Source organism: Phaethon aethereus (assembly GCF_964289735.1).
Source record: "Phaethon aethereus genome assembly, chromosome: 2".
In the NCBI taxonomy this organism is placed as follows: domain Eukaryota; kingdom Metazoa; phylum Chordata; class Aves; order Phaethontiformes; family Phaethontidae; genus Phaethon; species Phaethon aethereus.
The window spans coordinates 171,555,609-171,579,092 of NC_138582.1; the positions used below are offsets into that span (position 1 = coordinate 171,555,609).

The 23,484-nt window shown below is 61.7% G+C and overlaps 2 protein-coding genes across 2 annotated transcripts; one reads left to right on the plus strand and one right to left on the minus strand.

Moving 5' to 3' along the window:
- Nucleotides 1-8,002: 8,002 nt before the first annotated feature.
- On the plus strand, nt 8,003-12,592 carry LOC309402548 (zinc finger protein 212-like; the record flags this gene model as incomplete). Its single annotated transcript, XM_081996411.1, has 5 exons — nt 8,003-8,026; nt 8,287-8,676; nt 9,595-9,721; nt 10,503-10,622; nt 11,469-12,592. The coding sequence occupies 5 exons, from the start codon at nt 8,003-8,005 to the stop codon at nt 12,530-12,532; spliced, it is 1,725 nt and encodes a 574-aa protein (XP_081852537.1). The 3' UTR covers nt 12,533-12,592.
- A 4,115-nt stretch (nt 12,593-16,707) lies between these two features.
- On the minus strand, nt 16,708-23,154 carry LOC309402547 (uncharacterized protein; the record flags this gene model as incomplete). The annotated part of the gene is made up of 7 exons (XM_081996410.1): nt 16,708-17,810; nt 18,777-18,890; nt 19,609-19,764; nt 20,837-21,034; nt 22,042-22,168; nt 22,451-22,747; nt 23,131-23,154. The coding sequence occupies 7 exons, from the start codon at nt 23,152-23,154 to the stop codon at nt 16,708-16,710; spliced, it is 2,019 nt and encodes a 672-aa protein (XP_081852536.1).
- Nucleotides 23,155-23,484: the final 330 nt, after the last annotated feature.

Here is a 23,484-nt window from a genome sequence, read left to right on the forward strand (position 1 = left end):
CATAGTCTGCTAAGGTACAGAGGAAACTTCTTTACTGGTTATCACAGCACCGCTCGGCTCTTCCCTCGCTGCGCCCGGGAGGTTTGCTGCCAGCTACTCTGCTTTCACATACAACCTCTCTCCAGCATCTCCCGTTCCTACTTCAGGCAGCTTTACTCTGCCCTGCAGTGAAGTGGTTCCCCCCTTGCCCAGCCGTTTCAGGAGTGTGTCCTCCCTGTCCCTGTGTCCAAGCACACTCTTTCGGAACAACACTCACCGGGTCCGGGTTCAGCCAGCATTGTTCTTCCCTCCAGGCCTTCCTCTCCTGTTGGGCACTGTGCTCCTTCTCTGCTGTCCTGGCTGCTCCCATCAAGTCTGAACAGCAGCGACTCTGCTAATGGGAAAGCTCAGACCCGTTACGTTTTTTTTTCTAGTACCATTACTCCCCCTGAGCCCACTCCTCCCAAGATCTGAGAAGTTCCCTCTGTAGCAAATCGGGACTATCACCTTGTGACGTCCTCTGTCTGGTGACAACAACATGCAAACATTATGCCTGAGAAGAAAGCTGTAATTTATCTCTTGCCTGCGCTTGGTTCTGCTGGAACCTCTGAGGCCGCCTTGTCCCCACCGCAGGGAACTTCTCCTCTCTGAAGCACGGACAGGAGGTCGGGTTTGGAGATTGTGTAATCTGTTGAGGAACAGAGATGCGAAGGTTTCCATGCTGCATCAAGACGCCCGCTGTGTCCACAGGAAGGAACACACTCTGCTGCCCTCCCGAAACCGGCCCCATCGGCCACAACCCGCCGCCCGGCAGCACGGGGAGCCCCCTGCACAGCCCGCCGGCAGACGGCGGCTTCTGCCTCCAGCAGCCAAGCCCACCCCAGTGGGCAAAAACCCCGCAGACCGAGGGAAGGGGCCTGCGGGCTGTGCTGGCACCGCAGGGAGTGGGCTGCGACGCGGACGTGGCTGCAGCCAGTTGTTGCGGTTTAACCCCAGCCAACAGCTAAGCCCCACGCAGCCGCTTGCCCACTCCCCCCACAGGGGGACAGGGAAGAGAATCAGATGAGTAAAAGGGAGAAAACTCGTGGGTTGAGATAACGACAGTTTAACAGGGAAAGCAAAAGCCATGCACGCAAGCAGAGCAACACAAGGAATTCCTTCACTGCTTCCCTCGTTCGGCCATCTCCAGGGAAGCAGGGCTCCATCACGTGTAACGGTGACTTGGGCGGACAAACGCCATCACTCTGAACGTCCCCCCCTTCCTCCTTCTTCCCCCAGCTTTATATACTGGGCATGACATCGTATGGTATGGGACATCCCTTTGGGCAGCTGAGGTCAGCTGTCCCGGCTGCACCCCCTCCCAGCTTCTTGTGCACCCCAGCCTCCTCGCTGGTGGGGCGAGAAGCTGAACAGTCCTCCACTGCTTAACAACTAAAACATCCCCGAGCGACGAACAGTTTCCAGCAGAAATCCAAACCACAGCCCCGCACGAGCTGCTGTGAAGAAAATTAACTCTATCCCAGCTGAAACCAGGACACCAGTGCCCACACCCAGACAGTGCTGGAGACGGCGGGACTGGACGCGACGCACGCTGCGCTCTACGCTGCCCGCAGCAACAGGCGCCGCTCGCTCCAAGTTTCCCTCCCAGGCATGGGAAAAAGTCCCCAAAATGGAGCTAGTCCAGAAGCGCCGATAACTAACCAAAACGACGACTGATACTTACCCAGAGAGATCAGAGGCTCGTTCTTCCCTCTCAGCACGTTTTTGTACAGCTCCCTCTGCCATTCCTCCAGGTTCTCCCACTCCTGAGCAGAAAAATAAGCGTCGTCGCTTTCAAACACCGCCGGGGCCTGCAATTGCAAAAGTGACATTCTCAGCACCCACTCAAATCCTCGTTTCTGTTTGTTATTGCTATCACGAATTAAGTACTGGAAGGAGAAAAAAATTTCTGCCTTGGGGCATTCTTGTGACAGAGTGGCAACCCAGCTCCCCAGTTTAAAGAACTTTGCTAATTCTCAGAGAACAAACCGTGAGTCCCACAAGAGCCTCACCTCGCCCTGCAGAGCGCCTGATCCCAGCGCGGGCCGTGGACCTCGGTGTGGGGCAGAACGTACTATTTATGGTCAAGATGCCCCAACCCGCCCTTTGGCGGCGAGATGCAGCCGAATCTAAACATCACTTCGGGACGTGGTTTGGTGGGCTTGGTGGTGTCGGGTTGATGGTTGGACTTGATGATCTTAAAGGTCTTTTCCAACCTTAATGATTCCGTGATATACCTGAGCGATCGCGCCCTGCTCGACGCATACGTACGACGGGGCTCTCCAGACGCTTCGGGCCTCACGGGAGATGGCTGCCAGGCGAAGGCGAGGCGCGTGGGAGCTCGGCGGAGCCCCGGCCCCCCACAGTGTCCCTCCCGGAGCCCTCTCTTACCTTGGGGACCTGCCCCCCGGGGGGCAGCCGCAGCACCCAGAAGCTCCTGTTCTTCAGCAGGTTCTCCATGTTCTCCAGGCGCCGCTGGAGCTGCCCGTACTCCTGGATGAGGGTGCCCAGCACGGCCAGCTTGCTCTCCAGCTGGTTCCCGAAATCCACCACCGTTTTCTCGCAATCCAAGTACTTCTTCTCGGTGGTCACCGTCCGGCGCTCCAGGTTGAGCAGCCGCGTGGCGTGGGCGTCCACGCTCCGTTCCACCGCCTGCACGGCCGCCACCACCGTCCACAGCGAGATGCTGGCGCCGCTCGGCTGCGGGGCTTTGCCCGCTGCTGCCGGCGGAGCCGCGGGGAAGCAGAAGCTCGTCGGGTGCGGGGCCTCCATAATCCCGCTCCTCTGCCCGGCCGCACCGGCGGGGAGAGACGGAGCCCGGGGCCAGGCAGCGCCGAGCTCGCCGCCGGGCGCCCGCGGGGCAGCGGCACCGGGCCCCGCCGCCTGCGGGGAGGAAGGGAGGAAGCCGGCGTCAGGACCCACCGGGACCGCCTCCGCCCGCGGCCACGGCACACCAGAGCCGGCCCGTACCCGCTCACCACCGCCGCCGCTCCAGACCCACCACGCCGTGACCGGAACCACCGCCTGAGCTGCACCGGGTGCCGCGGCTTCACCTTGCCGCCAGGGGGCGCCGTCCCCGCCGCCGCTCTCCCACAGCGCCTCCCGCCGGCCGGCGGCCCGCAGCGCCGCGCCGCGGGAGTGATGGACAGCTGTCAATCACCGAGAAGCGGCTGATGTGAGGGGACAAGCAGCTGGGAGGAAATTCTTCGAAGTTCCCCACGGCGGCGTTTGCCCGTTTGGGACCCCAAAGACACGGTGGCCTCCGGGCACAGCCCACCGCGGCCTGACACCGGGCGGCGGCTGCCGGCTCCCCCGCCCCATCCACGTGCGGCACCGGAGGGAGGGAGGGCTGGTGCACGGCGCCGCCCGGCCGGCAGGGGGCGCCGTGTGGCGCGGCGGGGCGAGGGTGGCGCTCGTCTCGGCGGCGGCGGGAGGAGGGCGGGCCGGGGGCGGCGGGGCGGGCTGCCCAGGCCCTGCCCGTCCCCGAGGCCGCGGCGGGGGCCATGGCGGGGGCCGTGGCGGAGCTGCACGCCCGCCTCGAGGTGCTGGAACGGCGGCTGGAGCGGGTGGAGGCGGCGCTGCGGGACGAGGCTCCCTGGGCGCGGCGGATCCCCGCGGTAGGGAGCGGGGGGGGGGGGGCGCGGGATGAGCCGGGGGCGGGTGGCGCTTGTGCAGCCATTGTGGGGCTGGGGGTTGGTAATGAGCCATGGGGCCACTTAGGGGGCTGGGGGGGGGCAGTGGGGGCTGGAAGTAGGCCTGAGGGGGTCGCTTATGGGGCCATTGAAGCGCTGGGAACTGTTTGGGGGGCTGCTGAGGGGGCTGAGGTGGCTTTTAGGAGACTGTGGGTGAATTTGGGGGGCTGCTTATGGGGCTGCTGAGGGGCTGGGAGCTGGGAGGGGGGCTTTGTAGGGACTGTGGGACTCTTTATGGGGGCTTTTGGGGAGCTGCTTTTTGGGCTGTTAAAGGGCTGGGGGGTGGTGTCTGAGGGGCTGGGAGCCGGCTGGGAGGAGCTGCCCCCTTCTACAGCCCAGCGCCTTTGCTCCCAGGTGCCGGTTACTTTCGAGGACGTCGCGGTGCACTTCAGCAGGCAGGAGTGGGCAAGCCTGGACGACGGGCAGAAGGAGCTGTACAGGACCGTGATGGAGGGCAACTACGAGACGCTGGTGTCCCTGTGTAGGCTCCGTTTGCACTGGTTTGGCAGCTGCCGTCACTGCCTGGGGAGCTCTCTCAGGGCTGATTTTCTGCCTCTGTGTTTCACTGGGATCCCCAGCCTTCAGGCTGTCCGCTCAATTCCCTGTCCCCTCTGGCAGTGGTCGAAGGTTGGCAGGTACACGCAGGAGGGGGTAGTAAGTCCTCAGTATCCTCTTCTCGTGGGGAACAGGCACACTGAACTCCCTGAGTTGTCATCACAGAAATTCCCTCTTTTCATCACAGAAATTCCCTCTTCCATGTCTGTCCTCATGTGGTTTCCCATCAGCGTGGTGGATGTGCCGTCCATTTGTGCTGGCATGGGGAGCGAGGCTGGTGGTGCTCCCTTAGTGCAGGGGCAGAGCTAGGCAGGGCAGAAGATCTCACGGGGCAGCGTTTGGGGTGCTTCTGGCTGGATTTTCAAATGTGTGGCCCTCACAGCTGGAAATGAGCTCAAATGAGGCTCAATCTTAAAGGTCTTTTCCATCCTAAATGATTCTGTGATGCCATAACACCCTGCTTAGCCCAGCCAGGGCCTCGTGCTCCTAATTAATTCTTTCCAGTGCTCAGATGATGGAGTGGGGGCCTGGACTTCCCAGCCAGGGCTGTCCCCTCTTGCTGTGGGACTCCCCTACAAGCGCAGCCCGAGGAGGTAGAGCAAAAGCACTAAGGAAGGAGGCGAGGGGTGAGCGTAGTCCCAAAGCAGGGCAGGGAACTCCTCCCTTCCCGTGGCAGTGCTTCTTGTCGCAGTGGGGTTTTCCTGTCCGTAAGGTGAATTTCTGGGAGAACGGGGAGTTCCTGGAGCAGGGATTTCTCCCACATGGTGCAGGGATGGATTTTCTTGCAGTTGTTGCTGGGGGCTGGCGTTGTCAGACCTGCCAGAGGGTGCTTTTCAGGTTCCCCTCTAGCAGTGCTGCCTGCTGGTCCCTTTCTGTGTCCGTAACTCCCTGTGCACCGGCACTGACGCTGCCCCGCTTGGAGATTAAGTTTTTCTGGGCTGGGACTGACTCTGCATTGCCAGGCTGTGGGTGCACCGGCAAGGACACTGTCGCATCTTGCCTCTCATGTCTGTCTTGCTCTTGAACAGACTGTGCCCTATCCAAGCCTGAACTCTTATCTCAGATCGAAAGAGGAGAGGTGCTGTGCACACCAGCGGAGTCAGACCTGGAGGGAGCAGATGTATTTCTGGAGCCAGCCTTAGGTGCGTGACACTGGGTTTCTTCCATGCCAGAATCCTGGCTCCTGGCTGCTTACCGGGACGATTGCAGTCCCTGCCCTCAGCCGCAGGGACTGAGGTGTCTCGTGTGATGGCTGTGGACAGTCTGTGCTGGGAGAAGACGCAGGGAACGTGTGCTGGGATGCATCGATAACCTGGAAACTCTCCCCTGACCCTGCCGGTAAAACCAAGCGCTCTTCTCCTCCCCAGAGCTAGACCGTCTGAGCTGTGCGAGCGACGATGGTCTGCTGGAGATGCGGACAAAGGAGTCTTGCGACGGGAACCGTAGGGACCAGGAGGAAAGCAGGAGCCTGGCGGTCAGAGCGAACTGCAGTGCATGTGAGTGGCTGCAAACCTAGCTGATGTGAGGGATCCCGGGCCCCTGCCTGGCGGTATCTCACCCACTAGGATCATCGCATCTCTTGCCTTCACAGCACACGTACCTCATGAAGCCGCTGCTGTCCCAGCAGATCTCAGCCAGCCAGCCCCGTCCCCTTCCTGCCCTCTCTCGACGGGCTGCTGTGAAGCGGTGAATCTGAACCAGTCTCCATCGGCTGCGCCTGCAGCAGGTACTGGGGCAGAGCGCTTCAGCCCTCCCGGACGGGGAACTGGCAGCCGTGAGGAGCGCCAGCATGCTCAGAGAACAGCAGGAGAGTTAGACAGGGCTCTCGCTGGGCCTGGGTCTTTCAGGAGAGGATTTAACATGATTCAGACAGGCCAAGAAAGGGTTCTAACAGTAAATCCTGTTGCCAGCCTTGAAATCGTAAAGGACGAGGCATGGCACGGTGTCAGCCAGCCTACCCAGTCGATTTGCGTTGAAGGACGAGCCCCTATGTTTCTGTTAGACTCCCCTGTCCTACCTTGGTGGCATTTGTCACCTCAGACTGCCCTTGGGGTGTCTGCAGGGATGAGCTCTGGTTGTGCCCGGCCTTTATGCGGTGAAGCGTGAAGGTGCTGAGCTGGAAGAGGAGAGCAGGGCTGAGATTGTGCCGGCTGGGGAGGGCGTGGGTGGCGAGGGGGAGGCGGGAGGAAAACCCCTTGGCATTTATGCCTTGTCCTCAGAACCATGTGGCAGAGTGATGCTTGCATTCTGAAAAATTTCCAGTAGATGCCGAGGTGGAGATCCCAACAGAGGAGGTCGCTGCAGAGAAGCTGGCAGTGCCTGAAATGCCCTCCAAGGGTCTGGAAGAGGAGGATGTGAAAGATTCAAGGAATGGTGGCCAAGGTCTGGCAGCAGACGTTCCCGAAGAGCTGGGTAAGGCGGCGATACCAGGTATCTGCAGAGCGATGGCACAGGCAGAGCCCAGCTGCGCGGCCGCCTCCCCGGGAGAGCCCGTAGAGGGCTCCTGCGTGGGCCGGACTGCGGCCTGCCAGCGAAACTCCACCCGGGAGAAATTCTTCTCCTGCCCAGTGTGCAGGAAAACCTTTCTGCTGAAGATCAACCTCGTCATCCACCAGCGGAGCCACAGCAACTGGGTGCCCTACATCTGTACGCACTGCGACTGGAGCTTCATGTCCAAGAAGAAAATGCGGCGTCACCTCCGAGCGCGGGTGGCCAAGGGGTTCTGCCAGCCCTCCGAGGCAGAGGAGTGCCCCGGCCGGGCCCCTGCCTCCCAGCCCCGAGCCCCGAGCCGGGACTGCGGCCCGGTGTGGGGGAAGCCCAACCCCACCAGATGCCCGCTGTCGCCTGGAAAAATGATGTACACGTGCAACGAATGCATGGAGAACTTCTCCAGCCAGAGCTTTCTGATCCTGCACCAGCGACGCCACACCAACCACCAGCTCATCCTCTGTCCCTGCTGCAACAGGAGCTTCACTTGGGCCTCTGACTTTGTCCGCCACCACCAGACCCACACGGGCGAGCGGCCCTACCAGTGCGGCGTGTGCCAGAAGACTTTCAAGCGGCACTACCACCTGGTCGTGCACCAACGGATCCACGTGCGGCAGGAGAGGCCGTACCGCTGTGCCAACCGGCTGCCTATGCCGGTGGCACCCATTTAGGCGCGGACACGGAGGCGGGAAGCCGGGAGGTGTCCTCCCGGGGACGGGAGGCTGCTGTCAGGCCTTCTCTCGCCCTCCTTGACTGGGGCTCAAGGAGCGTCACCCGGCTCCTCCTGCCCGTGTGTGCAGACCCTCGGCACGCGGGTCGCTCCTCGCTCCCCAGCCCCGGTGGGGCGCCGGGAGCGGGACCGGGCGCCGCTGCGGCGGAGGATGCGTCCCGTTTCTGGAGAGCGCCAATAGATGCTGTAGAAATCGGGATGCTTCCCATGGCTCAACACGGCTTCCTCCGGCTCCGGGGTTGGGGGGTCGTGCCGTGCCTGGCCGTCCCCGGGAGCGCTGCGGCCGGGTGGCGGGTACCGGGGGTGCCAGTGGGGACCTCCCGGTGGGACGCGATGAGGGAGTGAGGCCGGAGGAGCACCGGGCGGGGTGGCGGGCTGGAATGAAGGGCAGGAGCCGCCGTCCCGGTGTGGGGATGGGGATGGGGGGGGGGCACCGGGGCGGGAGGCGGGCGCGGGGCGGTGCTGCGGGCGGGCCGCCAGGGGGCGCTGTGGCGCGGCGGCGGCAGCAGCGCGTGCGGCCATGGCCCGCTGGGGCCCCGCTCAGGTACGGGGCGGGGGGGGGCGGCGGGAGGCGGCGGCGGGAGCCCCCCTCACCCCTCCCACCCCCGGTACGGGGCGGAGGGGATCGGTCGCGGCCCCGCCTCGGCGTCTGCCCGCGGCGTCGCTCGGGGGGCGGCGGGCCCGGCCCGGGCCCTGCGCCGCTGGAGGGGAACGGGCCCGCCGGCACCGCGGCCGCACCGGCCGCACCGGCCCCAGGCCCTCCCCCGGGGCAGCCCCTCATCGCCCCTCTCCTCCCCGCAACAGGAGCCCGAGTGGGCGCCCGAGGCCTGGCAGCCACTCCCGCCGCAGCCCCACGGCCCCGGCCCCGGTCCCGAGGGGGAGAAGCCGCCGGCGGTGCCCGAGATCTCGCTGTGGACGGTGGTGGCGGCCGTGCAGGCGGTGGAGAGGAAGGTGGAGTCGCAGGCCCTGAGGCTGCTGAGCCTGGAGGGGAGAGCGGAGACGGCCGAGAAGAAGGTGTCGGGGCTGGAGAAAGCGGTGCTGGACTTCGGCAGCCGGCTGGAGCGCAAGTGGGCCGCCCTGGCCGCCCTGCTGCGGGAGAACACGCGGCGGCTGGAGCACGTCGAGCGCCAGCTCCAGCACCGCAGCTGCTGGGCCCCCAGGCCTGGCCCGGGCCCCGGCGGGGACGAGCCCAAGGTAACGGGGATGAGCCCCGAGTCACGGGGACATGGCGACGGTCACGGGGATGCGCCTGAGGTAATGAAGATAAGCGCCAGGTGACGGGGACGTGCCCACGGTGACGAACAGGGACAAGCCCCAGCTAACGGGGATGTGCCCAAGGGAATGAGGACAAGCCCCGGGTAATGGGGACATGCCCAAGGTAACGGGGATGAGCCCCAGCAAACGGGGACATGCCCCACTTAACAGGGATGTGCCTTGGCTAACAAGGACATGCCCAAGGTGACAAACAGGGACAAGCCCTAGCCAACAGGCATGTGCCCAAGGATGAACCCCAGCTAACGGGGATAGTGTCCCAGCTAACGAGGATGTGCCCAAGGTAATGGGAATGAGCCCCAGGTGACAGCGTGGCCGGTGAGCTGCGGCATTAGCTCTTGTGGGGAGCTGCGCAGAGCAGAGCGGCATGGATGCAGCCCCTCCGGTGCTCTGCCTCAAAAGCCAGCACACCGAGGCAGCAGTGGGAGACTTCCCACTCTTCCCTGTCCTCAGGGAAGAGGGGGAGCAGAACACAACCTCCCTGAGCATTTTCAGCCTTGTTGGGTCCTACCGCTCACCTCACCAGTGGGTGCCTTCCACACATCCTGCTCCCACCTGAGGGCGTTGCTGCTTCCTGGGCTGCTTCAGGCTGCTGGTGTGGATCAAGGGAACGAGAGGTGCTTGTGAACCTGTCCCAGTTGTGTCAGGGGGAGAAACAAGTGAGCCTCGCTCTGCCGTTTTGAAATTGTTCCCTGGGTTCAGGCCGTGACACGGCTCCTTTCTGTAGGAGCTTTGGGCCCGTACTGCGTTACAGGGCAGTAGGCTTTCCTGGGGAGTGTTGGGGCTGGGGGGGATGGACGAGGTGGGGAAGTGCCAAGGCGGTGCCTCCTGCGGTTTCAGGTGCCAGCGGCGTGTGAGGATGATGCGTCCAGTTTGCCAGAGCAGGAGTTGGGGAGCTTGGACAGCCGGCAGAAGGAGCTCTACAGGATGGCGATGAAGGGGAATTATGAGGCTGTGGTCTCTCTTGGTGAGGATTGGTCTCTAGTCATGTGGCAGACACGTCGTCATCCCCTGGGCTGACTCCAGCTTAGGGCAGCTTGTAGGCTGCTGTGTTGTCTGTGTTTAGAGGAGAACAGGTAGAGGTGATGCCTTTAAGGTTTGGTGCTCCTTAGCTATGGGTGACGACTGTGCTTCATGCTCACCCTGTGCATCTGAAGAACACCTCGTCTTGCCAACACAGCAGTGCTGTCAGTGGTGACGCTCAGACCCTGCCAGGATTTGGCCCTTTGTCAGCCCTGACTTGCCCTGCGAGGCTTTGCCCTGGTAAGCGGGAGCACTGCAGGAGGAGCGGGCGTCCGCTAGAGTGCTGGGACTCGGCACTGTGTCAGGGGAGCAGAGGAGAGCCCTCCCTGCGTGGTCAGGACAGTATGTGGTGGGGATTTCAGGTGACGTGCCCACGCTGTGTCCTGCAGCCTGCGTTCCTGTACTGGTTTTTGTCAAGACACAGGCTGTACATATACCACCCTGTAGGGATTTGCTGCAGAGAGTCCTACATTTTAGCACTAATTATTTTTGGCTGAAACTTTAAAGGTGCCTGACAGTCACTTCTTCCTGGGATAACTGAAATAATTTCCCTGGTTTGGCTGACACCAGCCTGCTTGCGCTGATGGGCCTGGGAAACACGAGTAACTGCTCTGGGAGCCCAGGACCCCTCTGGGCTCCTGCTGTGTGAGAGCAGCCCTTTATCGAGGGGAGCTGGTGCTGGGCCCCAGCGTCAGCAGTTCGTACCACTGCTTCCTCCTTCCCAGGGCCCGGGGACGCCAGCTCCAAACCCGCTGTGCTGTCACCAGCCGAGGATGCGGAGGATTCAGGTACGAGGACCCACGGGCTGCTGGAGAAGGGAGCGGAGTCTGGGCATCTTGGCGGCGGTGAGTCAACAGCGGCCGCTCAGCAGCGAAGGCTGAGAATGAGCACTAATGACATGCCTGGGCTGGGCAGGGTCTATGCTGGGTATGCTGCTCTGCTGCTGCCCGCACGCCGCTGCTGCCTGCCCACAAAGCAAGGGGGTTGGAGCCTGCCTGCTGACCCACAGCCGTGCCCCGGCCGCTCCCGCTAGGGATGGGGCCAGCTGAGCTGATCACATCCCTGCAGGGAGCGTTTCCAGTCTTGCATGGGGTCAGAAGCTGTCAGGAATTTAAGCCATGTGACTGGGGCTTCCTTAAAACTTTTAAGACCAAATCTTCAAGCCCAGAAGAGCCCCCTTGCCAAAAAGAGTGGAAACTAGGGAGACCCGGGGCCAGGCTTGGCACGAGGGTGTCTCTGCGGCTGTATGCCTGCAGACAGACACTCCCTCTTGCTCCTGGAAGGTTTTGCTTTGAGCCTTTTCCCCAGATTCACCCACCTAAACCCTGCCATTCCCGACAGAGTTCCTTCCAGGACAGAGGACTCACTCTGCAGCCTCAACTTTGCCTTTGTGTTTCCTCTGTTTTTGGCTGCGTTATGAGTATTGCATTGTCGGTCCGTCAAATGTCCCGACGGTCCAACAAGATACCCAGATAACCCCCGACAGATGCCAACGTGCCCTCCACCTCATATCTCCTTCTCCCGCTTTGCTCTTGGTAAAACCTTCCTGCTCCCTTTCCAATGGTTCTGTCTGTGTTTATTAGTTCATCTCACCAATGCGCTGCCCGGGAAGCTCAGCTCCCGCTCCTGCACTGGGGCTGTGGGCACAGGAGAGGTTTCCTTGCCGGGAATGAATTGCTGTCTCTCAGCAGGTGAGAAGATCGTGATCAAGACAGAAGAGCAGCAGCCCCAGGAGGAAGCACCTGAAATCCTGGCTCTGCCGCAGGCACCCTCAGTGAGACTGGAAGAGGAAGTTCCCCTGAGCCAGGAGCAGCCGGTGCCCTGGGAGACCCACGCTGGCTTGGACGAGCAGAAGGCAGTAGGAGAGAGCTTAGGGGAATTCTGCAAACATGGGACAGCCCAGCCCGAATTTAAGCCCGTGGTGGTGCCGGTGGAAGCTCACCCTGCCCCCGGTGAAGGCTTGCCCTTCGCAACAGAGCATGTGCTCAGCATGGGGACAGACCAGCCGTTTGCCCTGCCCCAGGGAATGCCGCCGGGAGAGGACACCACCGCAGAGGCGGCCTTGTTGCAGCCCAGCTCAGAGGAGCATCGTCCCTGCGCTGCGGGGGAAGAGCCCTGCGCGCTCCCACTGGGCTGGAAGAGCGTCCGGCTGAAGCGCAACCTCCTGGTGCGGCAGCAGAGCCAGGCGAGGAAGAGCAACGGCTCCTTCATCTGCACGGCCTGCGGGAAGAGCCTGGCCCACCACGCTGCGCTGCTGCGGCATCAGCGCCTGCACACGGGCGAGCGTCCCTTCCAGTGCCCTGCCTGCGGGAAGAGCTTCAACGAGAAGTCCAACCTCAACAAGCACTACCGCATCCACACCGGGGAGCGTCCCTACCGCTGCCCCGCCTGCGGCAAGGGCTTCATCCAGAAGCACCACCTCCAGAAGCACCAGCGCATCCACGGGGTGCAGCTGCGGGGCGGGTGGGCAGGCCGGCCGGCGCGGGCCAGCGCCGCCGGGGAGCGGCTCTACCGCTGCATCGAGTGCACAGAGAGCTTCCCCCAGAAAGCATCGCTGGAGGAGCACCAGCGCCGGCACACCCAGCAGCGGCCCTTCCAATGCAACGGCTGTAGCAAGAGTTTCCGGCACCGGCAGTCTCTGAACCACCACCAGAAGGTCCACGCCCTTGCCAGCTCTGCCGCCGCCAGCTTGCCGAACCATGACCGGGAGCTGGAGACCGGCCCATGCAAGGCTTTGACCCAGGATAATCCGTAGCATGAGGGCTGGAGAAGGGAAGGGGCAGTGCTTCTCCAGGCTGCTCCACAGAGGTGCAGCAGCCTGCGATGACGGGTCACACCAGGCGGCTGGTGTTGCACCGCCACGGGGCTTGTGGCACCGCCGTGGGGCTCTGCACCGCCTGGGTCTCCAGGAGGAGGAGGATGGAGGCAGGCTGATGCGTTGCGTGGGCAGGGAAGCGTGCTGGGGGTGAAGAGACTGGCCCAAGAGGCAGCAGAGGAGGTGCGGCAGCCGGTGCCGAGCCAGGTTGTGCCGCTGCCCCGTGGAAGGGGGATGTGGGTGAGGAGCAGCTGTGTTGGGCACGGCAGAGCGCGGAGTGGAGCGGTTGAACTCAGGGTTATTTAAACACTACCAGCGTGGAGGTGGCGTGGCGGCGTTCGGTGGCCCGAGGAGGGGCTGCTGGGGCTGAGCAGCAGCCAGGGTTATCGGACAAGCTGGGAAGAGACACGGATAAAAGACTGGGCTGACGTGGTCTCTTGTTGCGCTCTGGGCTGTCGGCAAGGGGCAGGCTTGGGGGGCTGGCACCGGCGCTGCCTCCGGCCACCGAACGGAGTGGTGGGAACATGGCCCTATGAGTTATAACGTACGGCTCTCCCCTGGGTGCGGTCAGGTGTGCAGCTCCCACTGGGCACGCCACGGGCAGCCGCCCCGCGGCCACCCCGTCACCCGCTGCTGCCCATCGCCTGCAGCAGCATGAGGCCCTCCACTCCGGGCCGGGGGAAGAGCCCGGCCTGCGCCCCGGCTGAGTCCGGCGCCCCGGAGGCGAGTCCTCGCAATTAATGCAAACCAGGACCCCGAGTGTGAGGGGGGACCCTGGACTGACCCACCAGAGGAGGAATGCGGAGCTGCCCCGTGGCCATGGGTAGCTGCCCCATAGGAATGTAGGACCCCCCCACAGGAATGTGGAGCTGCCAATCACAGCCCCACTCTGCGGGCTCCAGGCCCCATAGGACTCCCTGGCAGTGCTGAGAGCACATTGGTAGGACAGAATGCTCCTGCCCGCAGCCCTGCCTGCAGCCCTGCCTGCACCCCTGCCCATGGGTCACTCCATCACCTGCTGCGGACTCCCCCCTTCCCTGGTTCCCTTGGCTGCTCGTCCTCCCACCTGCTGAGGGCTCAACCTTCCTGGCCGTGGCCCCCACGTGGAAACTGCCGTGGTGGGGCCGGGCTGGCATGGGGTGGCACCGGGCCCCGGGTGTCCCCAGGGCTCAGCCCCCTGCACCCACTGTGTTGGTCACCACACCGGAGCACCCAGCGCAGCTCCGTGGGGCCCAGCAGACTGAGGCCGCCGGTGGAACCGCCCTGGCCTCGGGGCAGCACCCGTGGGCAGCGGCACCCCAGGGTGCATGCAGTGCTCACGTCCCCTTGGTTTGGCCCGGTGGGTCCCCAGCCAGGGGGTCCCCAGCCAGGGGGTGATGACAGCCCTGGGGTGCATGGGTGACAATGCTGGGGGATGCCCTGGGCGCACCCAGGGTGATGGTGACATCCCAGGGGACACGCTGAGCACTGTGGTGGGTGACCCCAGGGACGCCTCTACCTGCGGCTTTGCCCACACGCAGCATGGCTCCTGCCATGGGATGAGGTTGTGGTGGCCATGTCAGCTGAGGGCAGCCATATCGAGTGCGGGCAGCAGGAGCTGGGGGCACCCGGGGGCCTGGGCTGCCCCAGGCAGAGCGCTGCCGCAGCCGCGGGGGAGAATCCTGCCCCTCTGCCTGGCCCTGGGGCACGCATCAGGGTGCTGGGCCCAGCCCCAGGGACTGGGATGTACTGGGGGGCATCCAGCGAGGCCTGGGATGGTGGGGAAGGGCCAGAGCAGCCCCCGGCGTGGCCCTGTGTGGCTGCAGGCAGGAGGGAGCAGACGCCGGGCTCGGGCTGCCCCAGAGGCTGCAGTGTCTTGTGGTCCAGCTGCCCCAGCCCCATGCTCGGGGGTCCCTGGGCCCCAGCTGCAAGGGCCGGGGTCTGGGCCGGCCACCATCTGCAGAAGCGGGGCGCGGAGCTGCCGGCAGTGACCCCACGGGCTCCCGCGGCTGGAGCTGCCCTTCGCCTCCCTCTGCCTGGGCCAATCCGTGTTACTGCCTCACCGACGGCACCGGCGGCTGCCAGCTCAGCCCCCCAAAAACCAGGCAGATGTACAGACAAATACTTTATTTACTCCGGAGCCTGAGAAAGGGATCTGGGATTTCATAGGAAACGTGGTCCCAGTCACAACAGCTTTAAAAGAAATACCCTCGGCCCGAGGGAGAGGCCGGCCCCTCCACACCCCACCGCTGGCCTTAGAGGTATTGCCCACCAGCAACACCATCACACCAGCTGCCTCACCCCCTGCGGCACTGGGATGTCTACCCAGGCAGGGATAACCAGCTCAGGCACTACAGCCCGTGCCGCTGTGCCATGCCGAAGCTTGGCTCGCTGCCAGACCCACTGTCACCCTACGACCGTAAGGCATCAGCCGTCCCTGTAGCCAACAGGGCTTGGCAGCAGGCAGCACTGGCCCGTTGGGGTCTGCCACCAGCCCCCCTCATGGCTAACGCCACAGTCCAGGCACACTCTGTGCTGCAATCCCAGGGGACAGGAATCGAGTGAGAAACCGGCACAGAGGAGCAGCGGGACGTCGTGTGTGCCCCCAAGGAGCACAAAGGTGCTGTCCTTCCTGCAGGGCAGGGAGGTGGCCAGGCGCCGCTGAGGATTACACCGGGACACAGCCAGGGCATCTCCTCGGCACCCAAAGCACGCTGCCCGCAGAAGCACCGCTGCAGCCCGTCAGACCTTGCGAGTGGCCAGGAATGAAAAAATCTAAGCAAACTGGTTCCCCATGCTCCCTGCCTGGAGCGGGACAGACTTAGTGATGTTAAATAATTACACCAAACAACGAAGAAAAAAAACAAAACCAAAAACCAACCAAACAAATCACCCAGAAAACTAAACTCAAGAGTCCTAACAGCCGCTCTGGTTGGTCTGCACAGCAATGCCCCCGGGACTGATACCCTCTCTGTACGCAATTCACGCTTCTCGGCAGCACACGTGACACATGCAGGGCTCTGGCTGTGGACATGCACCGTTCGAGCGATTCCTGGGGATGCCGGAGCCACACCTGGCCTGGCTTTCATCGTTCACCGGGTTCCAGTTACCCGTCTGCCTCTCACTCCACAAGACGTTTGAGGTAGCTAGCAGAACTAGTCTTCCGTAGGATCAGTTACGGTGGGATTCTGCACATGACTAAAGGAGACGACCTGCAGTTTGGAGAGTGGGGGGCTTCCTTCCACAGCGGGGCCAAGCGGACGGGGCTGCTCCCGTGCAGCGTCGGCGTGCGGCAGCCGACACGCCTGAGCCCCAAGGAGGGGTCCTCATGCGAACTGCTGCTGCAGCGCAGGGGCAAACTTACCTGTGAAGCGTTTCTAAAGTGACTCACTGTCCGTGCAGGCTGGTCCTGAGGGAATTAACTCATGTGGGTGGTTCTGGCTCTCGCTGGCTGGCTGTGTTGAAGGAAGGGGTGCTGATGGGACCTCAGAAACACCCGCAGCACCCTCGCAAGCAGAAAATATTGTGGTTTGTTTATTATCTTCCAATGCAACGCTCAGGTGTTCCCAACCTGATCGAGGGGTTAGATCTCCTCACCAGGGTGGGTTATTAGACAAGCGTGGCCAGGACGCGACGGGGTCTCGGAGATGCTGCGCTCTCTTCATCCAGCGTCTTGGTCAGGAATCTTTGCCAGTGAAGTGAAGAGCTCCTTAGGAATCCTCCCTGGCTCACCAGCTTGATTCCCTTCTCTCTCTCCTCTTCACCATGTAATTGTATTCCCAAACACGATGGCTCAGCTCCAGCATCAAGTAACGGGTGAGCTCAGCTGCTGTTTGCAATTCCTGTCGCTGGGCTGCAGATGTACCTGGTAATCTCCCAGGAAGGTCAGCTTGGGAAAATGTTGTGCTTCAGCCAGCAGACACGAGAGTCTGAGGAATGGTAAAGCATTTTGGTTCACTAGAGGCTTCTGCAAGTTGCTCTCTGTGGTGGTATCCAAGGTTTTGATTCCTTCTACAATTCAGGAAAGCTCCTAAAATCCAGCGGACAGATGGTTCACAACCCCAGTGCCCCACCATGTGCAAAATCAACGCTCGGTTTCTCTCCAGGGACACAAGCAGTTCGGACCTCTCCTGTTGTCATTTCTCCGTCATCCCCAAAACCACCGCCCTACTTCCCAGTCTAACGACAGGCTGGATGGCTCTCCCACCCCAGCCGTGGATGAGGCAGCTCTTGTCTGGCAGTCTGAGTTCTGCAGGACTGACCAGGAGCATGTTTGCTGGAACCGCTTTGCCTGCGGTGGCTGCAGGGCGAACGTTTCTCTCGGCTGCCTGGGCCGCTGAGCGAAGAACGCTCCTGCCCGCGGGCGCCTCCGGGGCTCCCTGTGGCTGGGACTGCCGCGGCGCTGGCACGACGGTGGCGGGCTGGGCCGTCGTGGGCTGCTGGAGCGCAGCCAGGGCTTTCTGGCGGTCGTGTATTTTCTCGTGGCGCGAGAGGTGAGTTCTACGGGTGAAGCGTTTCTTGCAGGCGGTGCAGCAGTACGGCCTGTCCCGCGAGTGGGTCTGCAGGTGCCGCTGAAGGGAAAAGGCGCAAGAGAGAATCTTTTTGCAAAGACTGCATTTCAGCACAGACTTTCTACGAGACTTGGGACTCTGCTGTCGGGAGAAACATGGGCTGGACAGGCTCCCTCTGTCCAGCTCCTCCTTGGCTGGGCCCAGCCAGGGCCCCTCAGCATATGTTCCGTTGCCCAGGCTGTAGAAAGCCCCGCAGAACTTCCTCCTCGGCCGGATCCTCAGCTCTGGGTGGACGTTCCCCCAGACCTTGGCCCCAAAGGCCCTGTCTTTTATGTGGATGCTTTGGTGAAGGTCCAGATGGCGTTTGTCCGCGAAGCTGATCTCGCACATGGTGCATTCGTAGGGCCCCTCTTTGGCGTGGCTCCGCTGGTGGATGATGAGGTTGATCTTCAGACGGAAACGCTTCCCGCACTCGGTGCAGGGGTGCGACCACTCACGCACGTAGCCGCGCCGACAGTTGCCCATCAGCAGGCTGCTGCTCGCACACCTGCTCGGCTTCTTCTTGCTCTTGGCCTTGGCCTGCTCACTTTTGGGGCATTTCTGGATCTCTGGGCTGGGAGAGGGTGCAGAAACCTCTTGCAACGCCTCAGGCTCCTCTTCCTTCACCTTGACGTTTTCAGGAGAAGCCCCTTCACACGCCATTTCACTTTCCATTGAAAAGCCTTCCTCTGAAACAGACCAGCACAGGCATTGGTCATTCACGCTCCCAGGACAAAGCCCAGGTTGTGGTTAGGTCCCAAAGCACTGAGCAGGCTTTTAGCAGTAAAGGAGCTACCAACAAATCTGAGAACAGTTTGGAAAGGTGCAAGTGCCACCTCAGCGTCCTGCCCACACGCCCCGAGCAACCCAACGGGGTCTCAGGAGGCAGATCTCTTGCTCGCAGGAAGAACCAGGCTGCAGTCTGCTGCAGTGCCATCAGGGCCGGTGGCACAAAGGGATCCACCTCTAAAACCACGACACCAACGACAGCCACAAGACATAGCAGGAAAAAAGATCATTGAAGAATGACAGCCTGCTGTACTTCAGGCTCTTCACTTCTGTCAAGCAAACGCCAAACGTTGCAGGCAAACCGGCTCCCATAAGGGCTGCGCAGCGCCGAGGGTTGTGGCGAGCTCTCTACACCCCCCTGCAGCCATGCCCAGAACCAGTGCTGTTTAACTCCGCGCACCAGTGCCGGAAACAGGCTCCCAGTCCCTTGGAAAGGAAAGCGCTCTGTGCATTAGCTCAGCACAGCTTCAGGACCAGAACAGAGGGTGTCTGCAGATGGCTGCCCCCGCTTCCTACACCCGCTGCTCCCTCTGCTTCTGGCACGGAGAAGGCGGCCATGCCACAGGAAGCATTAGGCCGCCTGAGCTCAAGGCCAGCTCTACTATAATGCAGCAGAGCCAGCAGAAGCAAGCACGCTACTGCTAACAGCTCTCCCCCAGTTTCCGGTAGAAGGAACCCCAACTGGACTCTTGTTCTTTCCACGGAGATGATAGGGCTGAAAAGCCCAACACCAGCCCCCTCCCTTGCTCGGTGATAAGAGAGACCTGAAACTTTCTTCTCCCTCCCTGTTTTTCAAGCACGGTAGCGAGCTGGGAGCTGCTTGCTGCCTGCAGGGCCCTGTGTCTCCCCTGCACAGGGTTACTCACCCATGCCAGACTCAGCCGGGTCCTCTTCCATCTCTGTCTCGGGCTGATCTCCCCTGCGCAGCTTCTCTTTTTGTGCATTCAGGGACGTGACATTCATCACCAGGATGGGGACTTCTGTGTGCAAAGAGCAGCAATATTAAACAGCTGTGGAGAGCTCCCATCTTCCTGCTTTGGTGTGATGCCAGCCAGAGGTGTGTTGGGAGCATGCAAAAGAGCCAGAGAAAGCTGCGGCTGAAGAAGCCATGAGGTTTAGACTGGGTGTTAGGGAAAATGTCTTCACCAAAAGGGTTGTCAAGCCCTGGCACAGGCTGCCCAGGGAAGCGGCTGAGTCTCAGCCCTGGAGGGATTTAAAAGCCATGTAGATGCGGTGCTGAGCGACATGGTTAGTAGTGAGCTGGGCAGTGCTGGGGTGATGAGTGGAGGCGATGATCTTTAAGGCCTTTCCAGCCTAAACGATTCTATGGAAAGCACATGAAGTGTTAGAAAGGACTGGAGGGAAGCCACACACAAGGGCCAAAAGCAGAGGGAGGGCTGGGAGGAAAGACACCAAGGTGCCGCATGCTGTCACCTCTGCAGAGCAACCTCATCCCTCCGAAACCCTCCCCACCAGCTCTGCAGGTAGTGTTCCCCTATTGCCTTGTGTTCAGGCCCTTGAATCCCTTCCATTTTCCCTGGCAGCACATTGACAATGCACCCCAATGCTTCTGCTTTTCCCTGGTGACACTCCTCTTGCGCATGGTGACCTCTCCCACAGACACTGCTAGGAGACCTGAGAGAGCTGGGACAGGAATGGCCTGGGGAAGCGAGTCCTCCTGGCACCCACCTAACTTACCTGTGTCAGCTTCCACAGGGACTTTCTCTTCTCCCAGAGCCTCTTCCTTCTGGTCCATCTCTTCTGGTGTCTGAGGGGGCTCCTGACCGTCTCGGACACAGAGCTCTTCATCCCTCTCGATCCGGGAGAGGATGTCAGGCTTGGACACAGCACAGTCTGCTCATGGGGCAGAGGACAGTGTGTTTTATGAGGAACTGGCTGCACCTTCATTCTGTTGACCTCTCAAAGTGACCCTTCTCTCCCTAACCCCAGCGCTAGCAGGCAGGGCAGACAGACACAAACACGTTATCCATGCTCTAACCAGAGTGACAGTGCTGCCTTCCCGGCCCTGCGGCAGGATCCACCCATGAGCACAGCTGTAGCTCAAGCACAGAGAGAATCTAAGTAGCAGAACATGAACTGAAATCTCAAAGGAGAGGGACAGCCTCTGTCTATGTAAAGCCTTTCTCCTCTCTTCCCGGGAGCACATGACAAACAAACCTCCAAACACGCACTGGGGGCTCGTATCGTTTCCGGGTAACATTCCCCAAAGGACAGAACCTGCCCTGCCCTCTGCCCCCGCCAGCGCTCACCGAGCCTCTCCTGGGGCTTCTTTAACCTCCAATTCCTCAGTCCTGCAGGAAAGAGCTCTCAGTCCCACCTCTGCCGACACAGGTCGTCTTCTCCTGGCTCTGTCAGGGTCTGCCTGTTCCCTTCCAGCGTCTCTTACCTTGCCCAGGCTTTGCACTCTTAACAATTGCTTTTTCCATCTCTCCCACACCATGCCCCAAGGCTCTCCTGACCGCTTCTGCTCCCCCCTGCACTAGCAGAGCGGCTCCAGCCTCTTCCTCCCACTGCAGCTTTGCAGGTTCCTCACTTGCCACCACGTCTCCTCTCTCACCAAGGCAAGCAGGAGTGTCTCTGGAAGCCCTAGGGCTCAGGCATGCAATCAGGTGAAGAAGAGTTGCCGAACTGCACAAACAGGACTGGAAGGGGTCACCAGAGGTCTGTCCCACCGCTCCAGACTCCATCCCAGCCCCTCCCGACAGGCTTTGTCTGCTTTTCTCCACGGGATTCATCTGACCAAGCATAAACATTCCTCTTGAAAGAAAGATTCAGGGTATTCTGTAGAGGTTTAGCCAATACAGTAGACAGACCCTCAGAGCAGTTAATTTCTAACAAAGAGCCTGCTGGGAGATCTCCTGTGACAAAGCCAAGACAGGAACTGCCACCTCCTCCTGGCACCCACCTAACTTACCTGTGTCAGCTTCCACAGGGACTTTCTCTTCGCCCAGAGCCTCTTCCTTCCGGTCCATCTCTTCTGGAGTCTGCGGAGCCTCCTGACCGTCTCGGACACGTGTCTGAGGGGGCTCCTGACCGTCTCGGACACAGAGCTCTTCATCCCTCTCGATCCGGGAGAGGATGTCAGGCTTGGACACAGCATAGTCTGCTCATGGGGCAGAGGACAGTGTGTTTTATGAGGAACTGGCTGCACCTTCATTCTGTTGACCTCTCAAAGCGACCCTTCTCTCCCTAACCCTAGCGCTAGCAGGCAGCGCAGACAGACACAAACACGTTATCCATGCTCTAACCAGAGTGACAGTGCTGCCTTCCCGGCCCTGCGGCAGGATCCACCCATGAGCACAGCTGTAGCTCACATACAGAGGGAATCTTAAATAGCAGAACATGAACTGAAATCTTAGAGAGAAAGGCTGTGCCTTTAACATTTTCCTCCCATTTCAACTTCAGCAGTGACTTGAAATGGAATTCTTCTGAGCTATCATTCTGGAGTAGGGACAGAAAACTTCCCACTCTGTAGAGGCGTCTGCATCAGATGGACCATGAGAGGAACAGAATATTGTTGAGAAAAGTGAAGTGGCAACTTCAGTAGCCGCACAGAGCAACACGTTACTAGTCGTGCCCAAGAAACAGCTTTTGCTGGGGAATATCTTACAGCCCAAATCATCCAAGAACATGTCCGGTGTCCTTAGGAAGACTGAGCACGATTAGGTTAGTTCTTTACCGAGGCAGATGGAAATGTCCCTGCCACTTCACACAGGGGCTAAGTAGACAGAAAACAAGAAAAACTAGTTCAAGGTGCAATTATCAGACTTCACCCATTTCTGAACTGCGCTAGAAGATCACGATGGTTCCCTGAACCTGGAATCCACTTCCATAGTCATTAGGACCAGCATCTTACATGGATTTTTTTTGCATAATTTATATTGTTCGCATTACTATCACTACTGTTATTTACTATAGATATCTCTTGTGTTGTGTATTGCTTTACAAGCAGGAAGGATGGAAAACGTGTGGGTCTGACTGCCCAGGAGAGGTTCTGCTAGCTACAGGCACCCAGGCCCACTGAACAGACCATCAGTCGGGCTGTGGTGGGCAGCAGTCCAGCCTACCCGCAAAAGAAACTCATCCGGGGGCACAAGCCCTGTGCCTTACCCAGGGAGATCAGCGTCTCGTAGTTCCCCCTCATCACAGCCCTGTACAGATCCTTCTGCCAGCGGTCCAGTCGCTCCCACTCCTGCTCGTTGAAGTACACCGAAATGTCGTCGAACGTGACCGGTACCTGGAATCACAAGTATTACGTGCTTGGTGACGTCTGATGCGGTTGGATAACTGGAAACCACGCGCGTGCGGTCACCGCTCGGCTTTGGTTGCCGGAGCTCAGGGTAGGCACAAAGCAAAGCGTGTTTTGGCCAGATCAGGCCTTGTGAGCGGCGAGCCCAGGACTCGTGGGTGCTCAGCCACCCAAGCCCACCATTAAGATCGCTCCTGTATTTCCTAAACTGCCTTACACAGCCACGGTGGTGGCACTGGTGCTTCCCGGGGCCAGGCCAGATGCCGTTACCTTAGGGACCTCGCCCCGGGAGCCGGGGGGCAGCCGCAGGATCCAGAAATTTCTGTTCTTCAGGAGATTCTCCACGTTGTCCAGGCGCTGCTGGAGGTGCCCGTAGCCCTGCAGGAGGCTGCCCAGGGCGGCCAGGTTGCTGCCCAGCTCCCCGACCAGGTTCTCGCAGGCCAGGAGCCTCCGCTCGGCCTTCTCCGTCCGGCTCCGCAGCTCCTGCAGCTGCTGGGCCTCCGCCTGCCCCGCCGCGGCCCGCGGCCCCATGGCCTGCACCGCCCTGCGCCTGGGGGTGCCCGAGTCCTGCGGGGGGAGCAGAGGCGAAGGGCAGCGGGGGAGGCCCCGGCCCTGGCCAAAGGGCGGTGGGGGCCTGGGGACCCGCGCGTGGGACACCCCCCACACACCCCACATTCCCCCCAGGGGACCCGCCAGACCCCGGCTGCCCCCCCCTCCCCATCCCCCAGCACCCCCTGAGGGGCCGCCCCCAGCCCCACCACTGCCAGGACCGGTATCACCAGGGTCCTCCCCGCCCCGGCCCGGCGCCCCCCCCGTCCCCTCCCCAGCCTCCGCCGGGCTGTGGGGCCGCGGGCTCGGCGGCCGGCAGTGCCCGGTACTGGCGCTGGGCCCGGGCGGGCCCGGCCGGCGGGACCCTGCGCGCGCCCGGCCCGGCCCGGCCCGGCCCTCACCTGAGCGGGGCCCCGGCGGGACATGGCCGCCGCCGCCGCCGCCACCGGCCCCGCGCGCCCTGCGGCAGCGCCGCCCGCCGGGCCGCCAGGAGGCGCCGCCTGCAGGGTCGAGGCCTCGCGGCGGGGTGGGGCGCCCCCTGGCGGACGGGAGGCGGAGGTGGGGCGGGGCCATCACCCCGGGGCGGGCCGGGCGATCCCCGGTGCCACCCACGCCCGGACCCGCCCCCCGTGACACCCGCATCCCACAGACTGCTCCGGACCCCCCGGTGCCACGGAGCCCAGCCCCACAGCCCCCTGCCCCCGGCCCCCGGTGCCACGGGCCCCCGCACCCCCGGCCCCGCGGGGGATGGGGAG